This window comes from Salvelinus fontinalis, chromosome 4 (assembly GCF_029448725.1).
Source record: "Salvelinus fontinalis isolate EN_2023a chromosome 4, ASM2944872v1, whole genome shotgun sequence".
Classification (NCBI taxonomy): domain Eukaryota; kingdom Metazoa; phylum Chordata; class Actinopteri; order Salmoniformes; family Salmonidae; genus Salvelinus; species Salvelinus fontinalis.
In genome coordinates, this window is record NC_074668.1 from 73,996,339 (window position 1) to 74,020,849 (window position 24,511).

Sequence of the window (24,511 nt, forward strand, 5' to 3'; positions counted from 1 at the left end):
TTTCAACAATTACAGTGGTGGAAGTGGTTGTCGGGCCGGTGGTGACTTCTTTGGGTGGCTTTGTGGATGTAGATGAAATTGTCTCAGTTGTTGTTTCTTCAACTGTTGTTGATCCACCTGTGGAAGGTGTAGTTGTTGTTGATGTAAGTGTAAGTGTAGTTGTTGTTAAAGTAGTGGGATTGGAAGTTATCACTACTGGACCTGTTGTTTCTTCACCTGTTGTTATAGGATTAGATGTTGAGGTAGAGGTTTCAACAATCACAGTGGTGGAAGTGGTTGTTGGGCCGGTGGTGACTTTTTTAGGTGGCTTTGTAGAGGTAGATGAAATTGTCTCAGTTGTGGTTTCTTCGATTGTTGTTGTTCCACCTGTAGTAGGTGTAGTTGTTGTGGGTACAATTGTAGTTGTTGTTAAAGTAGTGGGATTGGATGTTATCACTACTGGCCCTGTTGTTTCTTCACCTGTTGTTAGGGGCTGAGATGTTGATGTAGAGGTTTCAACAACTACAGTGGTGGAAGTGGTTGTCGGGCCGGTGGTGACTTCTTTGGGTGGCTTTGTGGATGTAGATGAAATTGTCTCAGTTGTTGTTTCTTCAACTGTTGTTGATCCACCTGTGGTAGGTGTAGTTGTTGTGGGTGTAAGTGTAGTTGTTGTTAAAGTAGTGGGATTGGAAGTTATCACTACTGGACCTGTTGTTTCTTCACCTGTTGTTATAGGATTAGATGTTGAGGTAGAGGTTTCAACAATCACAGTGGTGGAAGTGGTTGTTGGGCCGGTGGTGACTTCTTTAGGTGGCTTTGTAGAGGTAGATGAAATTGTCTCAGTTGTGGTTTCTTCGATTGTTGTTGTTCCACCTGTAGTAGGTGTAGTTGTTGTGGGTACAATTGTAGTTGTTGTTAAAGTAGTGGGATTGGATGTTATCACTACTGGCCCTGTTGTTTCTTCACCTGTTGTTAGGGGCTGAGATGTTGATGTAGAGGTTTCAACAACTACAGTGGTGGAAGTGGTTGTTGGGCCGGTGGTGACTTCTTTAGGTGGCTTTGTGGATGTAGATTGACTAGTCTCAGTTGTGGTTTCTTCAACTGTTGTTGTTCCACCTGTGGTAGGTGTAGTTGTTGTGGGTGAAATTGTAGTTGTTGTTAAAGTAGTGGGATTGGAAGTTATGACAATTGGCCCTGTTGTTTCTTCACCTGTTGCTGTGGGCTGTGATGTTGAGGTAGAGGTTTCAACAATTACAGTGGTGGAAGTGGTTGTCGGGCCGGTGGTGACTTCTTTGGGTGGCTTTGTGGATGTAGATGAAATTGTCTCAGTTGTTGTTTCTTCAACTGTTGTTGATCCACCTGTGGTAGGTGTAGTTGTTGTGGGTGTAAGTGTAGTTGTTGTTAAAGTAGTGGGATTGGAAGTTATCACTACTGGACCTGTTGTTTCTTCACCTGTTGTTATAGGATTAGATGTTGGCGTAGAGGTTTCAACAATTACAGTGGTGGAAGTGGTTGTTGGGCCGGTGGTGACTTCTTTAGGTAGCGTTGTGGATGTATATGGAATCGTCTCAGTTGTTGTTTCTTCAATTCTTGTAGTTCCACCTGTAGTAGGTGTAGTTGTTGTGGGTACAATTGTAGTTGTTGTTAAAGTAGTGGGATTGGATGTTATCACTACTAGACCTGTTGTTTCTTCACCTGTTGTTAGGGGCTGATATGTTGATGTAGAGGTTTCAACAATCACAGTGGTGGAAGTGGTTGTTGGGCCGGTGGTGACTTCTTTAGGTGGCTTTGTAGAGGTAGATGAAATTGTCTCAGTTGTGGTTTCTTCGATTGTTGTTGTTCCACCTGTAGTAGGTGTAGTTGTTGTGGGTACAATTGTAGTTGTTGTTAAAGTAGTGGGATTGGATGTTATCACTACTGGCCCTGTTGTTTCTTCACCTGTTGTTAGGGGCTGAGATGTTGATGTAGAGGTTTCAACAACTACAGTGGTGGAAGTGGTTGTTGGGCCGGTGGTGACTTCTTTAGGTGGCTTTGTGGATGTAGATGGACTAGTCTCAGTTGTGGTTTCTTCAACTGTTGTTGTTCCACCTGTGGTAGGTGTAGTTGTTGTGGGTGAAATTATAGTTGTTGTTAAAGTAGTGGGATTGGAAGTTATGAAAATTGGCCCTGTTGTTTCTTCACCTGTTGCTGTGGGCTGTGATGTTGAGGTAGAGGTTTCAACAATTACAGTGGTGGAAGTGGTTGTTGGGCCGGTGGTGACTTCTTTGGGTGGCTTTGTGGATGTAGATGAAATTGTCTCAGTTGTTGTTTCTTCAACTGTTGTTGATCCACCTGTGGTAGGTGTAGTTGTTGTGGGTGTAAGTGTAGTTGTTGTTAAAGTAGTGGGATTGGAAGTTATCACTACTGGACCTGTTGTTTCTTCACCTGTTGTTATAGGATTAGATGTTGGCGTAGAGGTTTCAACAATTACAGTGGTGGAAGTGGTTGTTGGGCCGGTGGTGACTTCTTTAGGTAGCGTTGTGGATGTATATGGAATCGTCTCAGTTGTTGTTTTTTCAATTCCTGTAGTTCCACCTGTAGTAGGTGTAGTTGTTGTGGGTGCAATTGTAGTTGTTGTTAAAGTAGTGGGATTGGAAGTTATCACTACTGGACCTGTTGTTTCTTCACCTGTTGTTATAGGATTAGATGTTGAGGTAGAGGTTTCAACAATTACAGTGGTGGAAGTGGTTGTTGGGCCGGTGGTGACTTCTTTAGGTGGCTTTGTAGAGGTAGATGAAATTGTCTCAGTTGTGGTTTCTTCGATTGTTGTTGTTCCACCTGTAGTAGGTGTAGTTGTTGTGGGTACAATTGTAGTTGTTGTTAAAGTAGTGGGATTGGATGTTATCACTACTAGACCTGTTGTTTCTTCACCTGTTGTTAGGGGCTGAGATGTTGATGTAGAGGTTTCAACAATCACAGTGGTGGAAGTGGTTGTTGGGCCGGTGGTGACTTCTTTAGGTGGCTTTGTAGAGGTAGATGAAATTGTCTCAGTTGTGGTTTCTTCGATTGTTGTTGTTCCACCTGTAGTAGGTGTAGTTGTTGTGGGTGCAATTGTAGTTGTTGTTAAAGTAGTGGGATTGGAAGTTATCACTACTGGACCTGTTGTTTCTTCACCTGTTGTTATAGGATTAGATGTTGAGGTAGAGGTTTCAACAATTACAGTGGTTGTTGGGCCGGTGGTGACTTCTTTAGGTGGCTTTGTAGAGGTAGATGAAATTGTCTCAGTTGTGGTTTCTTCGATTGTTGTTGTTCCACCTGTAGTAGGTGTAGTTGTTGTGGGTACAATTGTAGTTGTTGTTAAAGTAGTGGGATTGGATGTTATCACTACTAGACCTGTTGTTTCTTCACCTGTTGTTAGGGGCTGAGATGTTGATGTAGAGGTTTCAACAATTACTGTGTTTGAAGTGGTTGTTGGGCCGGTGGTGACTTCTTTGGGTGGCTTTGTGGATGTAGATGGACTTGTCTCAGTTGTGGTTTCTTCAACTGTTGTTGTTCCACCTGTGGTAGGTGTAGTTGTTGTGGGTGAAATTATAGTTGTTGTTAAAGTAGTGGGATTGGAAGTTATGACAATTGGCCCTGTTGTTTCTTCACCTGTTGCTGTGTGCTGTGATGTTGAGGTAGAGGTTTCAACAATTACAGTGGTGGAAGTGGTTGTTGGGCCGGTGGTGACTTCTTTGGGTGGCTTTGTGGATGTAGATGAAATTGTCTCAGTTGTTGTTTCTTCAACTGTTGTTGATCCACCTGTTGTAGGTGTAGTTGTTGTGGGTGTAAGTGTAGTTGTTGTTAAAGTAGTGGGAATGGAAGTTATCACTACTGGACCTGTTGTTTCTTCACCTGTTGTTAGGGGCTGAGATGTTGATGTAGAGGTTTCAACAACTACAGTGGTGGAAGTGGTTGTCGGGCCGGTGGTGACTTCTTTGGGTGGCTTTGTGGATGTAGATGAAATTGTCTCAGTTGTTGTTTCTTCAACTGTTGTTGATCCACCTGTGGTAGGTGTAGTTGTTGTGGGTGTAAGTGTAGTTGTTGTTAAAGTAGTGGGATTGGAAGTTATCACTACTGGACCTGTTGTTTCTTCACCTGTTGTTAGGGGCTGAGATGTTGGCGTAGAGGTTTCAACAATTACAGTGGTGGAAGTGGTTGTTGGGCCGGTGGTGACTTCTTTAGGTAGCGTTGTGGATGTATATGGAATCGTCTCAGTTGTTGTTTTTTCAATTCCTGTAGTTCCACCTGTAGTAGGTCTAGTTGTTGTGGGTGCAATTGTAGTTGTTGTTAAAGTAGTGGGATTGGAAGTTATCACTACTGGACCTGTTGTTTCTTCACCTGTTGTTATAGGATTAGATGTTGAGGTAGAGGTTTCAACAATTACAGTGGTTGTTGGGCCGGTGGTGACTTCTTTAGGTGGCTTTGTAGAGGTAGATGAAATTGTCTCAGTTGTGGTTTCTTCGATTGTTGTTGTTCCACCTGTAGTAGGTGTAGTTGTTGTGGGTACAATTGTAGTTGTTGTTAAAGTAGTGGGATTGGAAGTTATGACAATTGGCCCTGTTGTTTCTTCACCTGTTGCTGTGGGCTGTGATGTTGAGGTTGCGGTTTCAACAATTACAGTGGTGGAAGTGGTTGTTGGGCCGGTGGTGACTTCTTTGGGTAGCTTTGTGGATGTAGATGAAATTGTTTCAGTTGTTGTTTCTTCAACTGGTGTTGATCCACCTGTGGTAGGTGTAGTTGTTGTGGGCGTAAGTGTAAGTGTAGTTGTTGTTAAAGTAGTGGGATTGGAAGTTATCACTACTGGACCTGTTGTTTCTTCACCTGTTGTTATAGGATTAGATGTTGGCGTAGAGGTTTCAACAATTACAGTGGTGGAAGTGGTTGTTGGGCCGGTGGTGACTTCTTTAGGTAGCGTTGTGGATGTATATGGAATCGTCTCAGTTGTTGTTTCTTCAATTCTTGTAGTTCCACCTGTAGTAGGTGTAGTTGTTGTGGGTGCAATTGTAGTTGTTGTTAAAGTAGTGGGATTGGATGTTATCACTACTGGACCTGTTGTTTCTTCACCTGTTGTTATAGGATTAGATGTTGAGGTAGAGGTTTCAACAATTACAGTGGTGGAAGTGGTTGTTGGGCCGGTGGTGACTTCTATTGGTGGCTTTGTGGATGTAGATGGACTTGTCTCAGTTGTGGTTTCTTCAACTGTTGTAGTTCCACCTGTAGTAGGTGTAGTTGTTGTGGGTGAAATTATAGTTGTTGTTAAAGTAGTGGGATTGGATGTTATCACTACTGGACCTGTTGTTTCTTCACCTGTTGTTATAGGATTAGATGTTGGCGTAGAGGTTTCAACAATTACAGTGGTGGAAGTGGTTGTTGGGCCGGTGGTGACTTCTTTAGGTAGCGTTGTGGATGTATATGGAATCGTCTCAGTTGTTGTTTCTTCAATTCTTGTAGTTCCACCTGTAGTAGGTGTAGTTGTTGTGGGTACAATTGTAGTTGTTGTTAAAGTAGTGGGATTGGATGTTATCACTACTGGACCTGTTGTTTCTTCACCTGTTGTTATAGGATTAGATGTTGAGGTAGAGGTTTCAACAATTACAGTGGTTGTTGGGCCGGTGGTGACTTCTTTAGGTGGCTTTGTAGAGGTAGATGAAATTGTCTCAGTTGTGGTTTCTTCTGGACGTGTTGTTTCCTCACTTGTTGTTTTGGGCTGTGATGTTGAGGTAGAGGTTTCAACAATTACAGTGGTGGAAGTGGTTGTTGGGCCGGTGGTGACTTCTTTCGGTGGATTTGTGGATGTGATATTCTCAGTTGTGGTTTCTTCCTTTGTTGAAGTCTCAGCTGTGGTCGATGTAGCTACTTCTCCACTTGTTGAGGATACCATAGTTGTTGTAGTTACAGTTGTCGGTTTTGGAATTGTGACTGTACTTGCTCCTGATGTTGTAGTTGAAGGATTTAATGATGAACTTGTGGAGATTTTAGGGGTCATCTCCATTGTTGTGGAAGACCAAGTTGAAGTAGATGTTGGTTCTGTTTTTGAAAAATATATATATCTTTAGTTTACTAGGCCTGAAAATAACAATTTAACTTATCAAATAGCTCACATTTACAATTCTTAAGTTTAACATATGAATTAAACGTATCTCATCATTACCACCGTAAGGTCTTCACAGGTCCACCCAAACCCAAATACTCGAGACCCCACCCGTGACCCTAGCTGCTGGGGTCGATTGCTGTTTTATTGTCATCAGGTCCCATGTCTTTATAAGTACAGCTGATAAACATGAGTGGACCCGAAATGACCCAATCAAAGCTCTGCATAGACTATAGTATATAGTTTAATTTACGCAAATAAGGTTTATTTTCATACTTATAGAAGGCAAAATATAAAGTCATTTTTGTTAATCAGTGTAGAAACTTGGCTGATAAATGTCATTTGTCTGACACTCGGGTCTAATCGGGTTTTACCGAGACCCAGGTCTGGTGGTCGTCAGGTTTGTGTATAATTGTTCTTGTGTCCGTTCGTGTCCGAGTTTGATTGTCCTCGGGTCCATTCGGGTCCGGGTCCAACTTTTTGGACTCGAGAATACATTTACTAACACCTTACATACCAATTGCTATTAATTGCCATCAAGATTGCCATTTATAACTATGGTATTTAGAGAACATGTGGCTGCACTTTAATCATTCAAGAGTTTCTCTGCTTACCAGGTGTTGAAAAGTGGAAGACAGTTGTGGGCTTTAGCGTTGTCGTAGAGGCCCGTGTTGTTGTTGTGGTCAGAGGGAAAGCTGTGGTTGGTACTGGAATTGTGGTCACTTGACAAGGGGAAATGTTCCTGGTAATGGTTCCGTTTGCAGCACAAACAGCAACTATGCAGTTACCAATCCCATCTGTTGTATTGTAGAGGGTTGCTCCATATGGCTGTTGTTTACCATTATGCAAGCATGTACAAACTACAGGGGGGAAAGTATTTTACAATTAGATTCAATCAATGTTGCTTTGGTCAGTGCTAAATATGTTACTTTAATTTGATGATGTCATCCTTACCATTGACATCATAACTGCAGCTCACTCCAGTCATTGTGCAGTTGCTTAAAAAGAAGAACAATTTGTTAAACATTGAAATTATTCACAGGTTCAAATTAAATAGATATAAAGGTTTTGTTTAAAATACTAGTAAAGAGGTAAGACTAGTCAGGACTTGGTAACAAAGTAAGTTGTGAAATCCATGGGGAGCAGGGCACGTTTTCATATTGTCATACAACCATAATTGGCATCACTATAGAAAAACTAGCATGACCCTTCCAATCTTTGCCAAACCCCTGACCTATTCCCCAGAATTAATATAAAGCATAATACCTGGTACTTTCACAGTTAGAACATTCAGAATATGCTCTGAAATAGCACAGATACTGTGAACTGAATTATTTAAACATACCATATTTTGCAATTTGGTGCCGGAACATTCTGTCCATTGGTGTACTGGTTTCCTTCATAGTCAAAGCAGCCACATTGTTCCCTCTCCACACACTTCATTGTCTTCTCATTGAAGTAAGGTTGTGCCACAGGACAGTTAGGATAGCAGCCTGTAATAAGCACAATAGCCAAGAGGTTACAAAAGGTCAAGTCTTGTTAAGGATAACAGTAGTCAGTGTAAATGTAGCCTGAGGCTGCTCAGACACACAGCATGTATATTTATAACCATTGTTGGGGTCAGTTTCAATTACAATTGATATTCAGAAGTCATATCCATGTGAGACAAAATATGTGTTAGATGATCATATCCCTACCTTCCAATGCTGGAATTAAACTAGAACAGTCTCCGGAAGGGTTTCTGCAGGTCTTCATACACTGAGCTCCACATGCCTTGTAGTGCCACTCACATTCTCCAGTGGGGTTGTAGTAATCACAGAACAGTGCTGTTTGTGGTGGACAAAATATGATGGGCAAAAAGTTTTCATTAATTGAACTAGAATAATGATCCCTTTTCATGATCAACTGTCCAATATGATAATGTGTCAACCTGGTCCAGTAATGAATGGACAAGTGCCGTAATGTAGTTGAAAATCACATTTAATGTTGATTGTGAAGAAACTTACGGCAAATTCGAGGGGTTCTCCAGGCTACGCAGGCTCCAGCTTCATTGCAGGCCTTTGCATAAGCTGCCACAGCGGTACAGAAGCACTCACAGTCTCCACCACTGTCACAAGCACATGAGTCTCTCACACAAGCATCGTAGTAAGGAGAGGGGTCCACCTTGAAAGCACAGCAATGTGTTGTAAGATATACAGAAGTTGCATGGTGAAGTACATTTCTTAGTCCACAAAAGACAAATCCACATATCTTACTAGTAGTGTATCCAAGTTGAATATATCCATACCTGGTTCTGGCAGGCTGCGAAGACATCACTCTTAATGATGCTGCACTGTTTCTGGGCCCAAGACGCTCTGTACGGGTTGGAGGCACATGGGTGCACTACAGCGGATACACTTGGGCAGCTTGATGAAACTTTCCAGCTGTTTCCAAATTCAACCGGATCAACAACTGTCGCCTGGGCTCTAGTGGTGAAGTCATTGTTTGCGTTGCCATCATAGTTTCCACACAGACCACACACTTGCCCCTGAAGAAAAGAGATCATGAATGAAAATGATTGATTTGGCAGGGTTCTACAAAAGTCTTGGTAATATCTGTTTTGACTGAATTCTGAATTCATTTCTTCATCAGAGTATTTTAATGTACCTGGTATTGTGGGCTAAGCTTGATAAAGAGACTGGTCTTCTTGTCCCACATGAGGATTAGACCACTTTTGACTTCAATAACCAGATAATTCCCCAGAAGGCTGATCTGTTTAGGAAACTGCTCTTGTGGAGTACTCCTGACAACTTGAGCGGTCCCATCTGCCAATATGAGCTCACTGGTCTGTAATAGAGAAATATGTATTCATACATAACTTGGTCTAAAATCGGATCTCAACTTGATGTTTGATTGATGATTTGTTGATTGTTCTTTACACGAGGGATGGAATGTACAGTATTGTGTGAAGTCAAGTTGCTCATTACCCCCAGGAAGAGCTTGATGGTCTTGGAGCAGGTGGTGCCTTTAGTTCCACAAGGAACGTTCTCAGTGAGAACTCTGAAGCTGCCACTGCCATTAGTATTGCCACAGTAGTCCTGTGCGAAAGGAAAATATTTCTAATATGTTTAAAATTCACACTTTTCAATGCTGATACAATTCTACCAAATAAAAAGACACAAACCTGAATGAGAGTGTATTCACAGTTTCCATTAAAGTTGAACCTTTTCTCATCAAAGGTGATATAGTGACCCTCTCCGTAGATTGCACAAACTCCATCACAAAGATGTGTGGTACACTGCCATTGTCTTTCCTTGCAAGTACTGTGAACAACACACACATAATGTCATAAAAATTGCCTGACATTTTTTTCATTATTTGTAAGTCTGTGTTCTTTATGTTTTCTCCCCCTGAGGTGTAAGACACAAAACAGGCATACCATGTATTGCAGTCAACCTTAAGAGTCTCTCCAGCTTGGTAAGTAGCTCCATTGTGAGAACAAGGACAAAGGTCCTCCTTGATGCAGTCTCCGTTCCCATCAGACACCAGTCCAGTGGGGCACATACACCCTGATGTGCACTCTGTGCTGATCTAAAGGGATTGAACAAAGTGCACACATAAGTCATGGCAAATTAAAGAGATATGGACGATGTTTTTGTACACCGGGGGAGGAGGGGGGTGGGTATTTGACATAATTGAGATTCTAGAAAGTTTTTGTTCAGTCAACACAAAACTCAGTATAATAGTGACAATATGTGACAATCCCATTTAGAGTGAATGGGGGACTCACACAGGTCATGTCCAGAGTTTTGCAGCTCTTCTGACACTCTGAACCTGAAACTCCTGGAGGTGCAGTTGAGCAGTTGAAGAAAACCATTGGCAGTGTGCATACTGGGGATATATGAGAATACAAGTAAAAAAAACTATTTTCAATTCTCAAACAAGCAGAATATAACTATCATATATCCAGAAATATCCACATTCATCATAATTAATCACATTGTCTTACATGAATTGCTTGAATCCTCTTGGTTCATTTCAAATGTACCTGTTTTGTGAAGGATGCATGTAAAGGGTTAAATCATATTGAGCCGTATTTTTTATTAATAAATTGATCAATTAAATTAATAATTTGAAAGCAAAGATCATAAACTTACTAAATAGTCTTGCTCCCCCAGTGCAACTCAGTGTCCCTTGTCTGCAAGTACTGTAATATAGTTACAGTATTAATAGTTATAGATAGTAAGATAATCAAATTAACAGCAAATATCATTATGACATGATTTAATACACAGTTTTGAATATATCCATGAAGTTTCATTTGTACTTGTATTTATTTTGGTCTCTTAGCTTTATATGTATCAAATCAAATCAAATGTATTTATATAGCCCTTCTTACATCAGCTGATATATCGAAGTGCTGTACAGAAACACAGCCTAAAACCCCAAACAGCAAGCAATACAGGTGTAGAAGCACTGTGGCTAGGAAAAACTCCCTAGAAAGGACAAAACCTAGTAAGAAACCTAGAGAGGAACCAGGCTATGAGGGGTGGCCAGTCCTCTTCTGGCTGTGCCGGGTGGAGATTATAACAGAACATGGCCAAGATGTTCAAATGTTCATAAATAATAATAATAATCACAGTAGTTGTCGAGGGTGCAACAACTCAGCACCTCAGGAATAAATGTCAGTTGGCTTTTCATAGCCAATCATTGAGAGTATCTCTACCGCTCCTGCTGTCTCCTGCTGTCTTTATATGTATGAGGGAGGTTCTTACCAGGTGGCACCGTCTCTGCTGATAGTCTCTCCTGCAGGGACCACCGAGCCCTTGTCATAGCAGGGACAGTTGGTGGGGGCAACACACTTGGCAGCCTCGTCCATGTAGGTGCCCTCTGCACAGCCACAGCCGTCCACCAGAACAAACTTCACCTGGCAAGATTGGTCTGTCATGCTCAGTGAGCGGCAGCTGCGTCCACAGCTGGTCATGTTGTAGGTATAAACTGTTTGACTGGGACAGGTGGCGAATTTATCTGAGAAAAGTCATTAGATATGAGTAGTATTAGCAATATATTGATTTCCTTATATCTTTGTATTTGTGCAGTTTTCAGGTTATTTGTATTTAGTAACTACTGTTGTTATTTCAGTAAAATCATTCTATTCTAATCAATTTTTAGCACTCATTATAATGACACATTGCGAGAGGTCTCCATGGTGCCGTGCTGTCTACTCACTGCAGATAGTGTCTCTCCAGCCACTGAGCTGGATACCCTTGGCAGCACACGCGTGGACATAAGAGGAGACGGCAGCACACATGCAGTCCTCACTCTTCTCACAGTTACAGCTGTCATACATGCAGTTCTGTTGGAAAAAGAGTCAAAGTGTGTCAAGACTATAAACTCATCACATAACAGTTTAATGGTTTTACTTTATGATTGTATCCTTCTTAACTAACTTACGGTTTTGTAGGTGTCTGGTCTTATTTCAGAATGGCAAGGGGAGAACACTCCTTTAGGATCTGATAACATGGAACACCAGTGCTGGGCATATTTCTCTGTGAAAAAGACAATCATAATATCAACATAAGCATATACTATCTTATATAACTTTGTTATAATCATTCAAATAGTGATTAATCCGTAGGCTTAATAAATATGTACCATTTTCGATGCTCAAACTGCAGGGGTTTTCAAAGCTAGTCTTGACATCAGGACAGCTGGCCATGGTTTTCCATGTGTTGGCAAAAGCTACAGCTGTGCCCTCCACCAATCCACTGATGACTCTGAACTCATCTGCCTGAACGTCATTGTAGTTTCCGCAAAGGCCTGTGGAATATAATTGAAGCCATATGATGTTATTAGATGTTTATGAATAGAGATACAGAAGAAAAAGGTATGAAACTGATGGATGAATCTGAAGCATACCACAGGTTGTTCCTTTGTAGGATGAGATGGCAGTTATGTAGATCTGCATAACTGGTGAAAGCTGGATCTGAAGTTGAACTCCAAGAGTTGTCTGTATAACAATGTAGAATGAGGAGGGCTTGAAGACGGTCACTTCAGCTGCAATACATGAAATAAATAGAGGGAAACCATTAAGGCTTCATCTAGTGAATATAAATGATATGGTGTTTATACACGGATCCACACTACAGTTTAATTTGTCATTCCAATGGATTGTCTCACCTGTATTGAGTGGGAGCTGAGAAAGAATCTGATTTACAAAAACACTTCCACATGACTGGACTCGGATCACCTGTGAATTAGATAAGATAATATATTTTATTAAATTCTAATTTGTTTCTATACATAAGCATTTTATGAGATTGCAAATATCCCAGCAATATTTGCCAAATCAGGGCAATTTTAAATAAGGTTACTGTGTGTATAGACAAAAGGTTTGAGGGACATTTATTTGCAAACCAGTATAATTAACTTAAAGAAGCGGTTTTGTTTGGAAATGAGTTGACAGGTCCTTGTATTATTTGCTCTGAAAAGTATTTGGAGAGTTGCCTTACAGTGGATCTGCTGGAGAGGGCTAGGGTAACAGCCCTCATACACGTCTCAGTGTCAGTCAACCCACATTTCACAATATCTCCCAGCACGGTGAATTCAGTTCCATTGCATTGCTGAAAGAAAACGAGCATGAGTTTGAAGGCAAAAACATGAAATGAGAGTGACTCACTTAAAGATTGACCCCTTTGGACACGTCTACATCAACATATGGATTGAGGAAAAGTTATTTTACCTCACCTTTGCACTGAAAAGTTCTACTGAATGTCTTCTACTAGTTTCTACTTGCTTTGCTATACTGCACCACATGAACTGACCTTGGTCAGAATATAAGAGCAGTCCCCATGGAAGGTGTAGGCTTTCCCATCATAGGTGGTGATGTGGGTTCCTCCCTCCACAGAGCAGGTCCCAGGACAGTCCTTGTCTGTACAGGCCCACTGACCACCAGCACATTTGCTAAAGGGAACATTTACAGGCTCATCTCACAACTGCATTCATATGGTATTTTAGAAATATTTACATGCATTCAGTTTTAATAATCACACTGTAGAGTTTGGCATGATTCATGGAAATGAGGCATGGGATATGTGATGTTTAAATCAGATGATGTACTTGGCCTACCATTCTTTACAGTTGCTGGTGTAAGATTCTCCAGATTTGTATACTTGTCCATTGTGGACACAAAGGCATTCGCTCAATGGAATACAGCCACTGTTGCTGACATCATCAAAAACAGTACCTATTTGGTGAGAGATCAGGCATAATTTTAAGACAATATTCAGAAAGATTTTAGTTCCTGCCAGAAAAGTATTCCTTTAAGAGATTTCTAAAACTGCATTCAGTAAGGAGTGTTATTCTAATGTTTACTTTACACAGAGAACTGCAATGACTCCAGGAAGTAACTGAGAAAAACATTCATTATTTACTCCTTCCTTTGTCACCTTATTTAGATACTTTGCACACATTGACATAACTGGTAAAGGTGTGGTGTTTTCATGATGTGCTTTAGGTTAAATTGTACAACAGAGTTGTAGTGGTGTTGGGGCTGTGCTTTGGCAAAGTGGGTGGGGTTATATCCTGCCTGTTTGGCCCTGTCCGGAGGTATCGTTGTGTGGGGCCACAGTGTCTCCCGACCTCTCCTGTCTCAGCCTCCAATATTTATGCTGCAGTAGTTTATGTGTTGGGGGGCTACGGTCAGACTGTTATATCTGGAGAATTTCTCCTGTCTTATCCAGTGTCCTGTGTGAATTTAAGTATGCTCTCTAAATCTCTCTTTCTTTCTCTCTTTCATTATTTCTTTATTTCTCTCTCTCGGAGGACCTGAGCCCTAGGACCATGCCTCAGGACTACCTGGCTTGATGACTCCTTGCTGTCCTCAGTCCACCTGGCCGTGCTGTTGCTCCAGTTTCAACTGTTCTGCCTGCGGCTATGGAACCCTGACCTGTTCACCGGACGTGCTACCTGTCCCATACCTGCTGTTTTCAACTCTCTAGAGACAGCAGGAGAGGTAGAGATACTCTGAATGATCGGCCATGAAAAGCCAACTGACATTTACTCCTGAGGTACTGACCTGTTGCACCCTCGACAACCACTGTGATTATTATTATTTGACCCTGCTGGTCATCTATGAACACTTGAATATCTTGGCCATGTTCTGTTGTAATCTCCACCCGGCACAGCCAGAAGAGGACTGGCCACCCCTCATAGCCTGGTTCCTCTCTAGGTTTCTTCCTAGGTTTTGGCCTTTCTAGGGAGTTTTTCCTAGCCACCGTGCTTCTACACCTGCATTGTTTGCTGTTTGGGGTTTAAGGCTGGATTTCTGGACATCACTTTGAGATATCAGCTGATGTAAGACAGGCTTTATAAATACGTTTGATTTGAATTGAACCTATGTGGTACCTAGAGGACAGAAGCAGCCGTCTGTACAGTGGTCTTCACACAACTGGCTGGCCTCTGGGTTGGAGCAGGTGTCAACACAGGGGCTTCCACACTCCTGGTACTCCATGTTGTAGGGGCATGTCTTATCTGAGAAAATAAACATTGTGATTAACTGTTTCCTTAAAATAGATTGTGAACATGATCGTTTAGTGTTTGCTGGTCATGTTGAAGAGTATATGCATGCTTACAGCAGAACTGTTCAGTCCTCCATTGCTGGGGCTTCCCCCCTGCGTGAACACACTGACGGGAGTACTCTGAGATGGTGTTGCACAGGCAGAAGGAGTTGGTGCTGTTATCACAGTGGCACAGGTCTGCAAGGCAGGTCTTGATGAAGGAGTCCATGTCCAAATAATTAGCGCAGCTACTGAAAGCTGCACTGGAGAGTAGCTGCTGACAAAATTCCTACAAATAGAGACAAACCACAAAAGGTTACCATATAGAAAACATTTGTTGGATCACATGGATTAATTGCTATTTCTAACTTCTATTAACATTGTTTTGTATTCTTCTTCTATGGTTTGAATTTGATACCTCATCTCCACAACTCTCCACAGAAGTTAGCATAGGCTCCTCACAGACTTCCAGAGGGCCATCCAGTTTCCAGAGGTTTCCATAGTCAGAGCTAGAGAGTTTCCCACCTGCAACAACACAGACATTGACAATTAGCTTTTCCACCTACAGTATGTAATGTAGGTACATTCAGTTTTGGCATTTTCAGAAATTATTTTACCTTTGATGATGAACTCGTTGTATGTTTGGACTTCATTGAAGTCACCACAGAGTCCGCAGGTCTGGTTTCTGTACTTCTCGTTCATTTCAATCTGTAGAATGACAGGTGTTGAGTAAAAAAAATCTCATCCTGTTCAGCACCATTCACGTGTTCAGTCTTGGCTATCCTCGATGTTTATAACCTATCTTTTTATTAGTCGTATATTAGGGAGTGACAGAAAATGTAATTCAAATCTACAAATATTTGCAAACACTTCATCAAATAAACATTGGAACATTAGCCTGTGTGTGTATAGGGTATACATCTTCACATATCCTGTTTAATTCATCCTCGTTCTTCAGGTAATTCTGCCTTTCAATGGTAATATTTTAGGAGGGGAGTAGACAGTGCTTCAGCCAACATGAGACAAGGAGCAGCAAAAAACAGGTGTCTCCCCCATCACGATCAACTGCTGATCATTGCCAATGAAGGCAAAGATGCTATGCTTTTAATCTAAAGAAAAATGTAACATTATTAACTAATCAACCATTGAAGAGTAAAATTAAGAAAAGCAGGTATTTTACCATTAGGGAGTCATCCTTGTTCCAAACAGCAACCAGCCCCAGTTTGGCTACGACCTTCACATTGGATGTAGTCTTCACGATGCTGACTCCAGACAAGCTGAACGGCAGGGTCACCCTTCAGGAGGAAGAAGATGTTTAAAGGTCATCCTATACATTATGATTGTAATGTTTATTAAATTCCAGAATGTAGCACATAAAATCCCCAAGAGAGGTGCTTGCAGAATGGCGAATCAGTCAAATGACAGAGAAACTCACGTCTGCCCATTGACCACAACAACACCCTTGGATAGCTCCACCACTACACCATCCAGTATCATGGTGATCTTGCTAATGGTGGGCTGGTTGTCCACCACCTGCCGCCTCATCTGGATGTTGAAAGCCTCATAGCTGCTCTTACACAGTGAGGTCACAACATGGTTGCAGGTGGAGGGGAGCTGGAAAAAGTCCCCGTCGAAGGTCTTGAAATGGTAGTTACCCCATGTGCTGCAGACCTGGTCATTGTGTGAGGCATTCACTCCTGAGGGACAAGAAAAACAAATGTCAGTTCCTTCTTAGCTTATTGATGGATACCCAGTCATTTATTCATTGTGCATTCTGTCAGTCATTTACCTGAAAGTGTGGGTATCGTTGTGATCATTGTCGGGATGATTGTTACACTTGTTGTGGGGCTCACTGAAATAAAATCAATTCATGAGTATTTTACAATATTATATGAACATTCCGGATAGAATTCAATCATTGCAGATTTAGATTGTTGCATTGCGCTTTTAGAAGTGTATTTGATTTGCACTGCAGTATGTCCAGACGAAGGGACATTTGAAGCATGATGTGACCCATTCAATATTGACAGTGAACCTAAGGCTCCATTAAATCCGTATCGCCGAAGTTCAGTGCTATCGTGCAATTTAATTTTAAAGGGAATGTTCCCGCGTTCGCAGAGTCTTCCGTGCCTGAACCACAGTACTTGATGCTCTATGAATTGCGTAGGTGTGGTCAAAGCTTTTGGAATGCTCAGCCCTGGCTGACAGGTCATCCGACAAATAAAACGAACATGAAGATTTCTTAATCAAGTGTCATCTGCTTTGTAAACTAAACACATTGAATTCCGATGACTGTTCAGTTCCTAGTTTACATATTTAGGCATCAGATGTTCCCTGTCAGTATTATTTGAGCAATATCAGACATTTGACATACTTACCAAAACTGTTATTTTAAAGATATGCACTTGAGTTTTGTCTGTATTCTGTTCTTGTTTTTGTTCCTGATCAACATTTGTATTGAACACACCCATTGTGGGGAGTGCTTTATGTATTTATAACACTATAAACTATGTTACAACCACTCATGATAACAATCATTAATGATAACGATTTCTAAAAGGTTATAGATTTTTCACCACAAATGTGTAACATTTTCACATTTAGACGGAAACAATCTAAAAGAAAAAGGTCTCATGCACTGAGGCTAGGAAACACTGTCACCACCGATAAATTCGCGATAATTGAGAATTTTAAAAAGCATTTTTCTACAGCTGGCCATGCTTTCCACCTGGCTACCACTACCCCGGTCAACAGCCCTGCACCCCTCACTGCAACTTGCCCAAGCCCATTTCTCCTTCACCCAAATCCAGATAGCTGATGTTCTGAAAGAGCTGCAAAATCTGAACCCCTACAAATCAGCAGGGCTAGACAATCTGGACCCTCTCTTCCTAAAATTATAAGCCAAAATTGTTGCAACCCCTATTACTAGCTCGTTCAACCTGTCTTTCGTATCGTCTGAGGTCCCCAAAGATTGGAAAACTGTCGCGGTCATCCCTCTCTTCAAAGGGGGAGACACTCTAGACCCAAACTGCTACCGACCTATTTCTATCCTATCCTGCCTTTCTAAAGTCTTCGAAAGCCAAGTTAACAAACAGATCACCAACCATTTTGAATCCCACCGTACCTTCTCCGCAATGCAATCTGGTTTCAGAGCTGGTCATGGGTGCACCGCAGCCACGCTCAAGGTCCTAAACGATATCATAACTGCCATCAATAAGAGACAATACTGTGCAGCTGTATTCATCGACCTGGTCAATGCTTTCGACTCTGTCAATCACTGCATTCTTATCGACAGATTCAACAGCCTTGATTTCTCAAATGACTGCCTCAACAGTGCCTGTTGTCCGGACCTCTGGCAGTCTCTATGGGGGTGTCACAGGGTTCAATCCTCGGGCCGACTCTTTTCTCTGTATACATCAATGATGTCGCTCTTGCTGCTGGTGATTCTCTGATCCACCTCTATGCAGACGACACCATTCGGTATACTTCTGGCCCTTCCTTGGACACTGTGTTAACTAACATCCAGACAAGCTTCAATGCTATACAACTCTCCTTCCGTGGCCTCCAACTGCTCTTAAATGCAAGCAAAACTAAATGCATGCTCTTCAACCGATCGCTGCCCACACCTGCCCACCCGTCCAGCATCACTACTCTGGACGGTTCTGACTTAGAATATGTGGACAACTACAAATACCTAGTTGTCTGACTAGACTGTAAACTCTCCTTCCAGACTCACATTAAGCATCTCCAATCCAAAATTAAATCTAGAATTGGCTTCCTATTTCGCAACAAAGCATCCTTCACTCATGCTGCCAAACATACCCTCGTAAAACTGACCATCCTACCGATCCTTGACTTCGGCGATGTCATTTACAAAATCGCCTCCAACACTATACTCAGCAAACTGGATGCAGTCTATCACAGTGCCATCCATTTTGTCACCAAAGCCCCATATTCTACCCACCACTGCGACCTGTATGCTCTTGTTGGCTGGCCCTCACTTCATATCCATCGCCAAACCCACTGGCTCCAGGTCATCTATAAGTCGTTGCTAGGTAAAGTCCTGCCTTATCTCAGCTCACTGGTCACCATAGCAGCACCCACTCGTAGAACGCGCTCCAGCAGGTATATTTCACTGGTCACCCCCTAAGCCAATTCCTCCTTCGGCCGCCTTTCCCTCCAGTTCTCTGCTGCCAATGACTGGAACAAACTGCAAAAATCACTGAAGCTGGAGACTCATATCTCCATTACTAGCTGAAATCACCAACTGTCAGAGCAGCTCACAGATCACTGCACCTGTACATAGCCAATCTGTAAATATCCCATCCAACTACCTCATCACCATATTGTTATTTATTTTATATATTTTGCTCCTTTGCACCCCAGTACCGCTACTTGCACACTCATCTTCTGCACATCTATCAGCCCAGTGTTTAATTTGCCTTACTGTAAGAATTTTGCCACTATGGCTTATTTATTGCCTCACCCCCATTACCCTACCTCATTTGCACACACTGTATATAGACTTTCTCTTTTGTATTATTGACTGTATGTTAGTTTTTTCCATGTGTAACTCTGTGTTGTTGTTTGTGTCGCACTGCTTTGCTTTATCTTGGCCAGGTCGCAGTTATAAATGAGAACTTGTTCTCAACTAGCCTACCTAGTTAAATAAAGGTGAAAATATATATATATTTTTTAAATAAACAAATGTGTATAAGTAACAGAACTAGGATGAAAACTTCAATGAATAATGTAATCATACGATCGTAGGAAACGTGTGTGCTGCCCTAAAGCAGAAAAAAGGAAAACCGTTATTACTGATTGAGTAAAAACTGCTACTGTTGAATTCTTGAACTGTTGAATTCTTGAACTGTTGAATTCTTCAAAATGCATGTATAATACATGTAATCACTTTTCTGTGTGTTTGTACATTTCTGAATAGCTAACACATTAATATTTTTGATATTGAGATGTTACATTAAATATATATATATATATATATATATATATATATATATATATATAGAGAGAGAGAGAGAGACAGAGAGAGAGAGAGAGAGAGAGAGAGACAGAGAGAGAGAGAGAGAGAGAGAGAGAGAGAGAGAGAGAGAGAGAGATATTATCAAATCTGAAAGTCACCTTCCCTTCTGATTTAGGCTAATGAATGAATATTCTACCAACCTGTTTGTGTTGATTTGATCAGTAGTGCCAGGCATATCAGCCTCCATATCGGTGTATCCTTGGTTGTCCCCATGGTGATCCGGTGGGTAGTGAACAGGTCCTACACAGGTGATATGAGAGAGGTGCTTAGGATGGATCTGGTTTTTATAACCACCTGTATTTGAGGAGGGACCTTAAAGGTTAACACAAAGGTGGGGCCACCGGTTAAACATGGCTCAATGACGACTTTAAAACCTGAATGTTCTGTCTATGAGGTTTTTTAGTACATTAAGCATGAGCATTTACATACAGATTTAGCTATTTTTATTAAGTATTCAATTATTGGGATTAGTTGTGTACCCCTATTGTTATTATAAACTCAGGGGGTTCATAATGTCCTTTATTATAGACCTACACATCTATATTGCACAAGAGAAGTTACTTAATAGTCTTATGTGATTCCATTTTTACAAGGAGAGGTGCCTTCCTTCCTCATTCAGTATCTATCTCAGGCAGCATCTCCACTCCAGTGGTTTAAGCATTTGATATTGTATTAGGATCCCCATTATCCCAAAAGCAGCAGATACTCCTCCTGGGGTCCACAATTCAATACATGCTTTTTCTTTACGTAATGTATATTTTAATGTATAATTACAGATACATTCATTATAAGTAGTGAGATTTGATAGAAAAAGGTGCATCTCCATGACCATCCCAAACTCTGGCAATGTATAACGGATTAATAATACATTAATCCACTTTATTGGCTCAGTATCTTGAGCACACATTGTCCAAATGCAAACATTTGTCTCTCTGCTGTTGCTCAAAGGAGTCATCCTACTAATTGTATTCATAGTTAGTATTCTTGGACTTGTGTGACTCACGAAGCTGATACAGGAACTGCATCCTGATAAAAAAATGATCCATTGTTTTCAAAATAATTGACACTGATGTGAAGAAATTCACAACTATTATGTTAATCACTTCAGATTTCTTATATGGCCACTTAGTCTATCAATAGTATCAACCTACTCTTTTTGGTTTAAAAATGTTAATTCAACAGGACTGACTAGTTGGGAATATATGCTACATACCCCCTATGCTGTTGCAAAATTTACTTTTTTAACACATGTGTTGAGTAGCATATCTACATTTTCCAAATGTATGTTTGAAAATGTAACATTCATTTTTTTGTCAAACTATCCCTGTTCAATTGGTGGTTGTCATTTTAGGCTTATGGTTATTAAGTTTAGGCACATTAAGCATACATTTAAGTCTCAACATACTGGAAATATGCTCATTTTCTTTTACTAAACATAAATATCACACACACTAACCGACCAAAATGTAAACATTTTACTAAAAACCCATTAAAGAAGTTTGCTCTACCTGCATGCCTGTAACGGAAATGCAGGAGTCGGAAGCAGGTGCAGTTGGTGAGTTTAATAATAACGAACATGGAGAGATACAAAACAAAAGAAGTGTCTGGACAAGAAAACAGAACCAATACTGCTTGATGAGTGAGGCTACAGAGTGCTAGATAAAGGGGAAGTAGTCAAGATAGTGATGAAGTTCAGGTGTGCATAATGATGATGCGAAGGTGTGCGTAATGATGGTTGCCAGGACCGGTGGTCCAGGTGGATGCCGGCCAGGGGGACGGCCCCGAGTGCAAGGAGCAGGCCGATCCGGATGGCGAAGGTGGAAATCTCGGGATCTAGAATATCATCCACCAGGACCCAACACCACTCCTCTGGACCGTACCCCTCCCAGTCCACCAGGTACTGGAGCCAGCCCCCATGACATCAGGATCCAGGAGGGATCTGATGGCATAGGCAGGGCTCCCCTTGATGTCCAGGGGAGGTGGAGGGGTGTCATGGGGGACGGCATCAGCCAGGACACCAGAAACCAACGGCCTGAGGGAAACATGAAAAAGGGTGAGATCCGGTAGTTAGTGGGGAGCTGTAACCTATATATGTTACCTTGTTGACCCTCCGGAGAACCTTAAACACCACAAACTGGGGGCTCAGCTTCATACAGGGCAGGCGGAGTGGGAGGTTCCTGGTGGAGAGCCAGACGCGAACACGGGAGCCTCACTGCAATGGTGATCCGCCTGCTCCTTTTGGCGGAGGATGGCATGCTGGAGCCTCACCTGGGCATCGTCCCAAACCTCAGTGCGTCTGAACCACTCATCTGCCACAGGAGCTTCGATCTGGCTCGGGGTCCACGGAGCCAGGGCTGGCTGGTATCCCAGAACACATTGGAAGGCAGTCAGCCCGGTGGAGGAGTGACGCAATGAATTGTGGGCGTACTCTGCCCAGGAAAGGAATTGGGCCCACTCCCCCTGCCAGTGACTCCTCAGGAACCTCCCTAGCTCTTGGTTCATCCTCTCCACCTGCCTGTTAGACTAAGAAGTCAGGCTGACCATGACCCCCAGCTTCTCCAGAAGATCAGTGCTAGAAGACCTCCTGGAACAGTGCCTCAGCAACCTGGAGAGTGGCAGGGAGACCAGAGAGAGGGATAAAACATCTGGTGGTGAAATGGTGGTGAAACAGAGGGGATATTAGTGACAAATCAATATACAGATGAGACCAGGTACGCTGAGGCACAGGAAGGGGTAGGAGTTTCCCTTCTGGAGCGTGCCAAGGAGATTTAGGGCACATACGGAACAGGAGTTGACATAGCGAGTGATGTCCTGTGCCAAGGTGGGCCACCAGTAGTTTCCAGAGATTGAATAGTGCAGGTGATACCAGATGTCCAGCGACGACAGCTGTGCATGCCCAGGTCCAGAGCCAATCCATTATCCCTGTGGGAGCATAGGTGCGTAGCAGGTGCGGGTTCCCTTTCCAGGGCCTGGCGAATGTCCACATCTATGTCTCAGAGCATGAGGCCTACGACTCAAGTGGGTGGAATTATGGGTGCACTCAGGACAGGAACCTCTCCCGAATCGAAGAGAAGGGACAGGCCATTGATGTTCTTTGAAGCTGGGCAATATGTCAGAGTGAAGTTGACTCTAGTGAAGGGCCTACCTTGCTTGGCATGGGTCCAGCCGCCTCCCTGTCCGTATGTACTCCAGGTTCTGATGGTCAGTGAGGATGAGAAATCCTTGGCGCCCTCCAGCCAGTGTCTCCACGCCTCTAATGCCAACTTCACCGCCGTGTGGTCCCGATCTCTAACATTATAGTTTCTCTTTGCAAGAGGCAGTTTCTTTAAGTAAAATGCACATGGATACAATTTCTGTGGATTACCTTGTCATTAGGACAGGAGAGCCCCCACATCCACTTCCACCACGAAGGTAAGGGAAGACCCCCATGAAAGGGACAAAAACGAATGGCAACTTATTGGCATTGGACGAACCATATACACAATCGCAAACACCACTCAAATGGACGGCAGTTCATCAAAACCATATTGCAAGCGGAGCATGGCAAATGCCAAGTGTCATCCGGGGGGCCGAGGCTGTTTCAATGCACCTAGTCTTGTGATTCTGGGACTTTTCTAAATGTAATTTTCATGACGTTCAAAATTAATTGAAGTTATTGCAAATGGACGAGGCGGTTTCTCTGCTTGAGAACCTTCTAGAGCCACATAACTCACCGTGCACTATCGATTTAAGCTCTAGAACAGGTTTCTAAAGTTTCAGAGCTCTTGGTCCGACAGATCTTTGATGGTGCGTATGCTGGTATCTATTGCAGACTCAGTAGGTCTGTAAGCCCCACATTGTGTTACTCCATCCTGGCTGTGTGTGTGTGTGTGTGTGTGTGTGTGTGTGTGTGTGTGTGTGTGTGTGTGTGTGTGTGTGTGTGTGTGTGTGTGTGTGTGTGTGTGTGTGTGTGTGTGTGTGTGTGTGTGTGTGTGTGTGTGTGTGTGTTTTCTTTTCTTTGACATCTGATGGGAGAAATAACTGATTTACAGTTCATGATGGTTGCCTAATCACACATATGAAATTTTGAAAATATGTGAACTTTTTAACCCTTCGAAACAGCCCCCATGACCCCAATTTAAGGCACTGCCGGTTGTCACAGGAAGATGGAAGTAAACACATATCCTCATTGGGGTAGGCTTTTATAGAATGCTGAGTTTCAAGTCTTTACATTAAGAACTGACTGGTTTATAGAGGGTTGAATGCAGTCTTTTCCCTAACTGCAGATTGTGACGTCAAAACATATTTTAGGGTGAATTTAACCACTTCCAGGTTGCTCCAGGAAGCTTAGAATCAACACAGGTAATCCTCATAGGGGCCTGATGGATTGTCATCGAAGACAGTTTGATATGGCAATCATAACCCACATAGGCTTCAGGTTGAAGTTAAGGGAGCAGGCAATGTATTCCTATGGGGAGAGATGTCATTGTAAACTGTTAGATGAAAACACCCTGTTTTCACTGTTACGGGTTAATTCCACACGGCCAAGGTTTGCACAGATCGGGAGGACTTTAGGCACGTTCCTGTGGTTGAATTGTGTTTCTAAACTTAATGGTTCTGCCAGTGTCACCCAAAAGCACCTCAAAATTAGGCCAGGCTTCATTTTGGGCTTACTTTTTTGCACAGTCGCTGCGGTCAAACCGAGTGAGCTATGGTCAAGTGGGGCATCTCGTTGAACTCGACACAGCCTAGAGACTATGGTGATGCCATTGTACGCTCTGTGTCTCTTTAAGTCCCACACTATGTCACTCCAGTGGTGCAGAGCCTGCATGCAGATCATTGGCACAGTCCCAGGGGCTATGA

General features: G+C 42.4%; 1 protein-coding gene across 1 annotated transcript; it reads right to left on the minus strand.

Annotated features, from left to right (window-relative positions):
- Window positions 1–6,685: 6,685 nt before the first annotated feature.
- LOC129852927 (mucin-5AC-like) lies at window positions 6,686–22,171 on the minus strand. The gene is made up of 29 exons (XM_055918526.1): window positions 21,864–22,171; window positions 21,550–21,701; window positions 16,064–16,325; window positions 15,809–15,923; window positions 15,246–15,336; window positions 15,047–15,153; window positions 14,704–14,917; window positions 14,477–14,602; window positions 13,199–13,316; window positions 12,895–13,033; window positions 12,583–12,693; window positions 12,251–12,320; window positions 11,990–12,127; window positions 11,726–11,890; window positions 11,525–11,619; window positions 11,300–11,426; window positions 10,846–11,098; window positions 10,234–10,277; window positions 9,861–9,970; window positions 9,510–9,661; window positions 9,255–9,393; window positions 9,058–9,168; window positions 8,738–8,917; window positions 8,379–8,618; window positions 8,098–8,254; window positions 7,789–7,917; window positions 7,437–7,584; window positions 7,046–7,089; window positions 6,686–6,951 (listed from the first exon to the last, which is right to left on the minus strand). The coding sequence occupies exons 1-29, from the start codon at window positions 22,169–22,171 to the stop codon at window positions 6,686–6,688; spliced, it is 4,311 nt and encodes a 1,436-aa protein (XP_055774501.1).
- Window positions 22,172–24,511: the final 2,340 nt, after the last annotated feature.

Bases quoted from the DNA above. Each gene is read 5' to 3' on its own strand.
- LOC129852927 (XM_055918526.1), bottom strand. From the start codon at position 22,171: ATGAACCAAGAGCTAGGGAGGTTCCTGAGGAGTCACTGGCAGGGGGAG. The intron at 12,128-12,250 runs GTGAGACAATCC...CATGTATTGCAG, and splicing joins TCAGCTCCCACTCAATACAG to CTGAAGTGACCGTCTTCAAG. The intron at 9,662-9,860 runs GTGAGTCCCCCA...CAATCCCTTTAG, and splicing joins AAACTCTGGACATGACCTGT to ATCAGCACAGAGTGCACATC.